At 35.3% G+C, this 10,597-nt stretch overlaps 1 protein-coding gene across 1 annotated transcript; it reads right to left on the bottom strand.

Moving 5' to 3' along the window:
- Nucleotides 1-243: 243 nt before the first annotated feature.
- Nucleotides 244-2,027, bottom strand: LOC112193227 (UDP-glycosyltransferase 73D1). Its single transcript, XM_024333299.2, has one exon. The coding sequence runs from the start codon at nt 1,990-1,992 to the stop codon at nt 490-492; it is 1,503 nt and encodes a 500-aa protein (XP_024189067.1). The 5' UTR covers nt 1,993-2,027; the 3' UTR covers nt 244-489.
- Between the last annotated feature and the right edge of the window lie 8,570 nt (nt 2,028-10,597).

Below are 10,597 nucleotides of genomic sequence, written 5' to 3'. Positions count from 1 at the left end.
AATGTGTATTTGGTAGCTGCATGTGATCTACTGCAAACATTGAAATTAACTATATGATTTCATCACAATGCCTTATTAATTGATTTTAAATTTTGTAGATTGTCTTGACTTTTTAATTAAGGACGTGAGAATCTTTAACATGCATGGGTACTCACTACTGACTAGTGGTTGCAATTGACTATTATATACAAGACCAACAGAAATATAATGAGGAAAAAGTATAAAGATTAAGAAACACAGTACTTGTTATTCATATGATATATACCACCAATTGTTTAGTGAAATGAAATTCATATCAACAAGATATTGTGTTAAAGCACTACTATTGTTGATATGAACTTGATATTGTGTTAAAGTAGAGGAAACTAATTAATATGTACAATATATTGAAACCGTTACAGGCGACTCTTGCTTGTATCCATATATGTTCAAACTGAATCTGCAACAAAGTTTCACATGTAGGAACATTGATTTTGTTTTACGATCAAGTTAAAGCTTCTGGCCTTTGTTTCGAGTGGCTTCATGTAATTGCCTAACATCTTGAATCAAAGAAGACATGCTTGAGTGCGATGAACCTCCTTGTTCCATGGCTCTTCTTCCCTTCTCTCCAATTTCTGTTGCTCTCTTTCTTCTTTTTTCTCCTTCTTCACCTCCATCCATTAGTGTTTGTATTGCCTTCTTCACCCCATCTTTCTTCACCAACACTCCAACTTTCTCTTCATCCCCCCATCTAACAGGAATCTCCACACCAACCCGAACACCGATCTTTAAAACCTCTATGATCAATTTTTCGTTAAGGAATTGCTCAGCGAATAGAGGCCATGTGATCATTGGTACACCAGAACATGCCCCTTCTATGCTTGAGTTCCAACCACAATGAGTTAAGAACCCTCCAATTGCTGGATTTGAGAGAATAAGAACTTGGGGAGCCCAACCCTTGATCAAAAGGCCTCTTCCTTTGATCCTTTCCTCAAACCTCTCCTCCACTAACCACTTCTCCAATTCTTCATACTTCCCACATGTTTTGATTACCCAGATAAATGGTTTTCCTGAGGCTTCTAAGCCTAGTCCAAGCTCTATCAGTTGTGATGAGACTAATCTACAAAGGCTACCAAGACAAACGTAGATGACAGACCTTGGTTGCATTGATTCAAGCCATTGCAAGCATTGACTCTCATCAATTGAGGATTTGTTACCTCTAGAAAACTTTTCTGAATTGCTCTTGTAGCATAAGGAAACTGGTCCAATGCACCAAACCTTTTTATCAAACACCTTCTCCAACTCCTCAGCACACCCATGTTCAAGTGCATTAAAGCTATTCACCACCACCCCAAACGATTTCGCTTCAGCCTCTTGATTCTTGTCCCGGAAGTCATCCAAATCCGGTTGCGTGACAAATGCTCCTGGTAGCTGAGCCTTAGTGATCTCAATCCTCTGGGGCAGCCCTGGCACCACAAAAGGTTCAGAATCAGAAGTAACAGAATTGTGTGCATTATAGAGTTTGATATTGTGAGAGCTCAGAAGTGAGAAGCAGCACATTCCATGGAAAACAATCCTTGGAATATTGAACTTCTGAGCTGTTTTTGAAGTCCACGAGAGGGCCTTGTCCGAGATTATGCACCATGGCTGAAGCTTCTGGTCTTCAAGGTACTTTTCTAGTGGTTCTTGCAGCATGCTCAGAGCCTTAAAGAACTTCCTCAGCAGATTTCGAGATGGTAAGGTGTCAAGACTCTCACTCCCCATTGGAAGTCCCACTTCTTGGCACGGAAATGGGATTTTCACAATGGATATTGGAAGTCCGGATTGATCTCTTGCTCGAGAAATGCATGACTCAAATCTTGAGGCATTGTATGGAGTGGTGACCAAGCTAACCATCACACCACGCTCTGCAAAGAGCCTAGCCATGTCTATCATGGGAATCATATGCCCTTGTGCCATAAGAGGCACTAAGACAAAGTGAGGCTGCTCCTTTTGCTTGGCTTGTGAAGCCATAGTAGACAGGAGATCACAAGGTCTAATTCCTTGCTACCAATAAGATTGGTTATATATAGGTTGATATATGGAACCAAAATAGGTCAAATCTAGTAATCTACCATGAAAAATATGTAAGTGGCCAAAGCAAATTAAATATGACGACTTCAACAAAAATGGCTGCAATGCGAGCTTGACTTGAATATCCATTCAGATTGCCACCGCATTTATAAACACTTTAAAGTTTTTATCACAAACCACTGGTGGACCGAGGTAGGGGCTGACGCGCCCACTCAAATTTTGTTTGATTATGTATTTAATTGATATAATATAAGATTTTGTCTTCTCTTTATCATACATGCTCCCACTTAATCTAATACTTTAACAATTATATACAGATTATAATTGATAAAGTGGTCATGAATTGGAGTGAAACGTGAGCCAACCAAGAGAATGTGTAATTAAATAAAGAAAAAAAACAGAAATATTTAATGCTGAAAGAGACATAAAAGCATAATAGCCCCAACATGACCTGATGACCACTTGATTAACCCAAATTCCCATGTTCCACTATGCCCAAAAAAAAAAATTTATCTATTATTTCTACGCCCCCATAGTAAAAAAATGCTGGGTCCGCCACTGTCACAAACACTCCCTGAAGTTTAGGCGATTCGATACTTTGGTTTCCAACATTATAAAACTATTAGGGATATTGATATCTCAAAATTAATTCCTGATATACTTTTGATACCCTCAATCAATAACATCGTTAACTCTTCTTTTTTGTTAAGGGCATTTTTGTCTTTCCTTCTCTCATGTTAGTTAATTAGTTATTATCATAATTATTTCTCATTTTTCATATATTAGTACTATTTATGCTTTCTATTTTTCTTATTTTTAGTTAGTGACCGGTGACTACTTATTTTGATCAAGAAAATATTGAGTTTTGTGGCAGGGAAAAAGAGAGAGGGCAAGACGAAAATACCTTAAAAATATAGAGGAGTTAACGGTGTTATTAACAGACGATACTAAAAGTATATCGGGAATTAGTTTTGAGGTACTAATGTGATAGTTTTAGAATGTTAGGAACCAAAATGTAAAATGACTCAAATTTTAGTCAAATTCTGGAGTTATTAGTTGTTTAGTCTAACATATGTAGACTTGTGATTTTGATGCCGACTAATGAGAACGCATATGCTGATGATATGCAAATTGCAAAATGCTATTTGCAATATGACTGAGTCATTGCACTAAAGACGAAAACATCAAAAGATAATAAAAAGAGAAATAAGACTGGGTCATCTCTATGGCTTTTGGAGTATTAAGTTATATTAGGTAGGACCAGCGGTGTACCGACGTGATTGACTTGGACATATTCAAAGTAAACTCTAGGAATAAAAAATGCCTATATGTTAGACGTACGCAGTTGTTGCCTTACAATTTGGTTCAACCCATAAACTGGGTTTCCTAGTTCAGTCAACTCTCTGCGTACCAACGGGGGTTCAACAACTTTGTCACAAACACAAGTTTGTCTGAGTTTGCTTTTGAGAGTATCTTTAACGTTATATCAACGGTTGATAATCATTCACATTTTGTCAAAGATAACACCACTTTAATAATACATGTATCTTATTTCAAACTTTGAAATTAAAAAATTTGAATAACATGCCTCGTCAACTAAGCATATCATTTTAACGTGTCGCAAGTATGCAAGCGATTAGTCACTAAAAGAATAAGTTTTATACTAAAAACAAACATAAAAGGTAATGAGTTTTAAAGCAAACATGATTTCTCAATAGTTGTTGTTGTTCTTATTATTATTGTTGTTGTTGTTGTTGTTGTTGTTGTTGTTATTGTTGTGGTTCTGTTGTTGTTGTTGTTGTTGTTATTATTGTTGTTATTGTTGTTATTGTTATTATTGTTGCTTAGAACCGACTCAAACCAACCTGTATGGAAAGAAAAATTCATATCAGGATTACCAAATCTTTTTGCTGAAAAAATTAGACAAAAGTTAAAACAAACTTATGGTAATGAAATTCCTTATGGAGATTTAACCTATGGACAGTTAATTAGTACGATTAACACCACAGGTTTAGAACTCTGCAATGATATTAGGTTAAAGGCCCAAATGAAAAAGAATCAAATCACAACAAAGAAAGAACTAGGATCTTTTTGTGAACAATTTGGATACCAATCTCTCAAATCTCCTTCTAGGAAAAAGCCAAAGCATCATAAAAAATATTCAAAATACTATAAAAAATAAAAATCAAACTCAGAAAGAAAAGTCACATCTAAACCCTATACAGGCTCAAAATCTTATAAAAAATACAAAAGAAAATTTGTCAAGAAAGACTCAGGTCAAAACTCCAAACTTCCTATTTGCTACAAGTGTGGCTAAGCAGGACATTATAAAAAAGACTGTCGAGTCAAACAAAAAATCAATGCTTTAAATCTTGATGAAGAAACAAAAAACAAACTTCTCAAAATCATGCTTGATTCAGAATCAGATAGCTCAGACTATGACGACTCTGATTCAGAAGAAGCTTTGCAAATAGACGAAATTGACTTCTCAGAAACTTCAAGTTCTGATGAAGAAGAAACAGAATGTAAAATCTCAAAAGAAGGTATAAAAATTTGTAACTGCAAAAACAAATTAAAAATCCAAATGATTTCCCGAAAAACAAAAAATGAGTTTTTAGAAATAGCTGCAAAAATGGAAGACACAGAACTCCAAACCCAATTTCTTACTATCTTCAAAGATTTAATCAAAGAAGATATAGGAAAAGATAATCAGTCAAATGACCTTTATAACATAAAAGATATTTTCCAAAGATTCGATAAAAAACAAACATCTGAAGTAACAATTTCAGATTTACAGCAAGAAATATTGTTATTTTATTGTTATTATTGTTATTCTTATTATTGCTGTTATTGTTATTGTTATTGTTATTGTTATTGTTATTGTTATTGTTATTATTGTTATTATTGTTATTGTTATTGTTGTTATTGTTATTGTTATTTTTATTATTGTTATTGTTATTATTGTTATTGTTGTTATTGTTATTCTTATTATATTGTTATTGTTCTAATTATTATTGTTATTGTTGTTATTGTTATTCTTATTATTGTTATTATTATTATTATTATTGTTATTGTTGATATTGTTATTGTTATTGTTAGAACAAAAATAACATTTTCTTAATATTTTGTTGTCTTTAACGGTCTTTTTATATAATGATATATAAGTCATTTAATAATTAAAAAATGAGGGAGGTTTTGTAAGTAGATTAGGAGGTTTCAATAGAAATTCTCTAACAAAATATGCTTAGATTTTTTTTTCTCTCTCTCTCTATTCTTATTTGTCTTTTCATATGAGTTGACAAACTCCAATAAACAATTGAAAAAAGATGGAGGTCCAAATATCAAAATTTAGATATTCAACTAAAACCACCCGGTAGGTTTATATGTGTAATATTTTGCATTTGGAATTCACTTTTACCGAGGCAGATATTGTAAGTTTTGTTGTAATACTACCACATGAATGATATTATCGTTTCTCCATGGAAAAAAAAATTTCTTGAAACATCATACCAATTTCTAAAATTTTAAAAGAAAATATAAGTGGCTTGAAAAGAATGGTGTGCTATTACATACGATCGATACTTACCTTATGAGTCTCAATCAGATTAAGTGAAGAGGGAAAAATCACCAATGGTCATTAAGTTATGAACTGTTCGACACTTAACTTAGTGACTTTTCAAAAATATCACTTAACTTACTCGCTTTAATATCCGTTTTTCACATAACCCACCCAATCTAGTGTGTCGTTAAAAATTTGTATGGATAGGGTTATTTTCATCACATTACATATAAATATTTGAAAAAGAAATATTAAAATTTAAAAAAAAAATTTGGAAGAAAGTTATTAGATTTATTTTTCAATTTTTTTTTATAGTTTTTGAATTTCTAATAAAGAAAGAATTTAAAAAATTTGAATTTGAATTTGAAAACAAAAAAAATCTGTCATTTTTTTTAACTTAGAAAAAATGTTTATATATATATATATATAATTTTTTTTTTTTAAAGTTAGAAATGCATATTTTAGTATTTTGACAAATATACCATCAATTTTAACTGCTTCTAACGAAAGATTTATGGCAGTGAGTTAAGTATAAGATAGTGGTAAATGAGAGTACGTGAGTTAAGTGTCGAACGGGTCATAACTTTGTGACCATTAGTGATTTTTTTTGCCAATTTCCAACTCTATCTCATTGTTTTAAGGAGCATGTTCTTCTGAGACATACAACTCAATGGACATTTGGTTTGTTTTCATCAATGAGTAAGAAACACTTGTCTTTGTCTAATCTTACTTCTTGGTTGTGATTCTTTCTTGGCCAAGAGTGCCTGTTATCTTCTAAAGTCATCATTTGGCTAAAAATCTTCTTGGTTTCATATTGTTGTTGTCATATGTTTGCTTGAATGCACATTTCTAGCTAGTCATCTGCTTCCTACTTACCACCCAACTCATTCAGTCAATGATAGGACTAGACCCTATTAGCTGGAAACTTAACAGAGTAAAAGGCAGAGATCACTTCAAGTGGATCAAACTTCTAATGCTTAAACTGAATATTTTCATTCATACTCCTCAAAACAGTACATAGACCTTATAGGGACTAGATACTCATTCTAGAATATGATCCCTAGATTACCACAACCTTAATTAACATTGAAAAACACCAACCCAGTAAAGGTCATAGAAAACACAAACTCAATCAATAACATAGGAAAACAAGCCACTAGATAGTTCTATACAGAGAAACAGATTTCAAGAATAAACCAAGACTTTACCATTCCACCCATTTGAAAATAAACCTTGTCTGAAGGTTGGGATATAATGAAGTCTGGAAACTTCTCCTTGATTGCATCATAAGGCTCTCATTTAGCATCCTCAATTGGTAAATTTTCCCACTTGATGAGAAGATTCACATCAACTCGATTGTTGCGCTTAACAAGCCATGGCTCTAAATATGGTTCAAATTTAGTCTCTCCACTAAGGCCTCGTTTGGTTCGCTGAAAGAAAAGGAAAGGAAATCAATTCTTTGCTCTTTCCATGGGCATGGGAAATTGCATTTTCCTTTCCAGTGTTTGGAAAGGCCAGGAATATGGTCATATATTTTCGTAATAAATGCAGAAAACTGGGAGGGAAAGTGAATCCTAAGGTGGGTGGGGGAACCCCCCCCCCCCCCAAAATTTCCTTTTATTTGGAAACCATTTTCCACAGGGAATAATTGACTTTCCTTTCTCAAGGCCCTGATTCCGCGAACAAAACATGGCCTAAGAGAACATCTGGGAGATGACTTTGGACAGAAACTGGAGCACCCACTTTCTTTTTAAGACAAGAAACATGGAACATAGGATGAATTTTAGTTCCATCTGGTAAGTCAAGTCTATAAGCTACTGGTCCGATGAGGGCAAGGACTTTGTAAGGGCCATAAAAGCGAGGAGATAGTTTCTTGGATGCAAGAATATATTGTAACAGATCGAGGTTTGCTTATAAGGCTGGAGTCGCAGGAATACCCAATCACCGACCTCAAATTGACGTTCATTGCGGTGCTTGTCAGCTTGCTGCTTCATTCTAGCTTGTGCATCAACCAAATTGTGCAGGTCACAGTCCACTTGACGAACACTTGAGCTGGCATAAGTATACATAGGAAGTAATGAGTAGAGGGGAACGTCTATACAGAGCCTCAAAGGGAGTTTTCTTAATGGATAAGTGGAACGTTGTATTATTCCACCACTCACCCTAAGGGAGCCAGTGAACCCAATCCTTTGGCCGTTCACTAGCACCGATTAACTACTTCGGTACATTTGACCACCCATTTGAGGATGGTAAGAAGTACTCATTTTCATTTGTGTTCCTCGTAAACGAAAGAGTTCCTTCCAAAAAATGCTAGTGAACGTCAGATCTCGTTATAATTAACTATTGACTGATGCATTCTATGCAGCTCAATAAACAATTAAGCAATAGTAGCAGCAATATATAACGGGCAGAAATGTGCATACTTAGTGCGACGATCAACCACCACATAGATATCTTTTCCTTGAGATAGGAGTAATACTTCCACGAAATCCATTGAAATATATGGCCAAACATGTTCTGGAATTTGTAATGGCTATAAAAGACCCGGACTAGCCACTGTTTCACCCTTGTTCCTTTGACAAGTATCACACTTTTCGACACATGTGCACCTTTTGATTTCCTTACACATCCCCTTCTAGTCAAAGAGAGAGCCTTATGTATGTTCGAAGGTAACCGAAATGTCCAACAAAGCATGGAATTCATAAAGTACTGATAGTGCAATGGAGAGAGAGCCTTGTAGAGATCCTATCAGCTAGAAACTTAACAGAGTAGAAGGCAATGATTACTTCGAGGGATCAAACCTCCAATGTTTAAACTAAATATTTTCATTCATACTCCTAAAAAATAGTACCCAGACCTTCTTATAGGGACTAGAATCACTAGATACTCATTCTAGAATATGACCCCTAGATTACCACACTCTTAATTAACATTGGAAAGCACCAACTTAGTTAATAAATATCATAGAAAATACAAACTCAATCAATAACAAAGCCACTAGATAGTGCTAGACAGATAAACAGATTTCAAGAATAGACCAAGACTCCACCAATCAAAAACCCAAGAGTCCTTGATTCTTAGGCATCAACTTTATTAATCGACCAAAAACCCGTTACTTCCTCATCTTAATTCTAGACTTGATCGATCTGTTGTCTATATGTTGGTACACCTTGCAATTCATCAAAAATGATGTTTGTTCCTCGATCAATCAGCTGTTTTCTAGTGAACATAATTTGTAGGGAACATCTAGATTATCTAGTTCAGAACTTTGTCACCTATTACACTTCAATTAAAATCTAGTCAAGGAAAGGTATCCTCCTGATTGGGTAGCTTGAAAAATAGCTTAAAGAAATATAAACATGCACATCCAAAACTTGATTTCATGGTATGGGCAAACCATACCATTTTCTTAACTGATTTCTCATCATAGACGTGCCTAATTAAGAAAGAATGACATCCCTGTTGAAGGATGTCGACATAATGTGTGCTCTTCAAACTAGGGTTTAGTCATTGAGTTGTAATAGGAGAATGTTCTAGATTACTAGTTATGTTTGATTCTATTACCTATTATGCACTCTGTAATTCCCTATTTAAAAGGCTCATATTATCAATGATAAATACAATTCACTCTGCAATTCCATTCTCCTACAACACGTTATCAGCACGAGCCCTAACCCTAGCAAAAAAAAAAGAAAAAAACCTTAAAACCCTAAACACCAAAACCTGCCGAAAACCATAGCCTCCAACCCTACTGCCGCAGTTTTTCCAACCCTAGCTGCAGCCCCTGCTGCCCAAACTGCTGCAGAAACTGTTATTGATTGCTGCTGCCTGCTGTCCAAACTGCTACTGATTGCTGCTCCCGCCGCTTGCTGTCACCGTTTGCTGCTGTTGCTTGCTGCCACTTATTGCTGTTGCTGCCCCAACAAGCCTGCTCCAACACGCGCATGTTCTCAAGCCCCAAATCATCACGTAAGTTTTTGTAATTAAAGTTGCTGCTTTCTTGTATTTTAAATTCCTTTTATTTTATGCAGATTTTTGGAATATATGAATAGGGTTTTGAGTATTTAATAAGCAGAATTGCGGGGATTCAAGCTTAACGAACTAAGAGTGTTCGTATGAACTAAGAGTGTTCATAATGCTTGGACTAAGAGTGTCCGTAAGCATCAAATTGTGACCATATTAAAACATCATTGTTTGGGTCTAATCCAAATATTCTTGGAAATCGATTTCTTGGTAGCATAGCTCGGAAATCTTATTATTATTAGTGTTCGTGGAAGCATTGACTCTGAAACTAATTCGTTCTTGTTTCACCCTTCTTTCAGGATGTCAAACTCGAACAGACTCGATTTTGTTCCATTGGATTATGCAGGCAAAAGATACCTAATGTGGGCTCAGGATGTTGAGCTCCACCTTATTGCCCGTGACTTATTGCACACAATCCAAGATCTTTGTCATGAAGGAACTACTCCAGACCCTCAAACTAAGATCGACAATTCTAGGGCACTTGCTCTAATGATGCGTCACATGGATAGGGACCTCAGGTTTGAGTTCATCTATGAGGATAGAGCTATAAAGCTATAGCAAGCGCTTCGTGAAGGTTATGGCAACGTTCGTGACTCCATCCTAGCAAATTTAGAAGCAGAATGGAATGATCTTCTCTTCTCTGACTTTGATACAGTCATACAATTTTATTCGGAAGCTCTTCGCATCACAAGAATGATGCGCGTCTGTGGCAAGACGATCACAGAAGAACAATTGATTGAGAAAACCCTTAATACCTTCCCTGTCTATGCTATGAGGTCCTGTGATTTGTTTCGGACTCATATAAATGCAAGAAGGATCACAAGCTTTCAACAGCTTATTGAAGCTATGGAAATTGTTGAAAGGCAAGGCAACGAGCTTATGAGAAGAGAAATTGATAGGCTTAGAGATAGCTATCCAGAGCATCGTCCCATGGTTAGAGAAAGTCGCCATAGATGTCATGAT

This window comes from Rosa chinensis, chromosome 3, assembly GCF_002994745.2.
Source record: "Rosa chinensis cultivar Old Blush chromosome 3, RchiOBHm-V2, whole genome shotgun sequence".
Taxonomy (NCBI): domain Eukaryota; kingdom Viridiplantae; phylum Streptophyta; class Magnoliopsida; order Rosales; family Rosaceae; genus Rosa; species Rosa chinensis.
The sequence above is the reverse complement of the archived record's forward strand: the minus strand, read 5'-3'. Positions and strand labels throughout refer to the sequence as shown.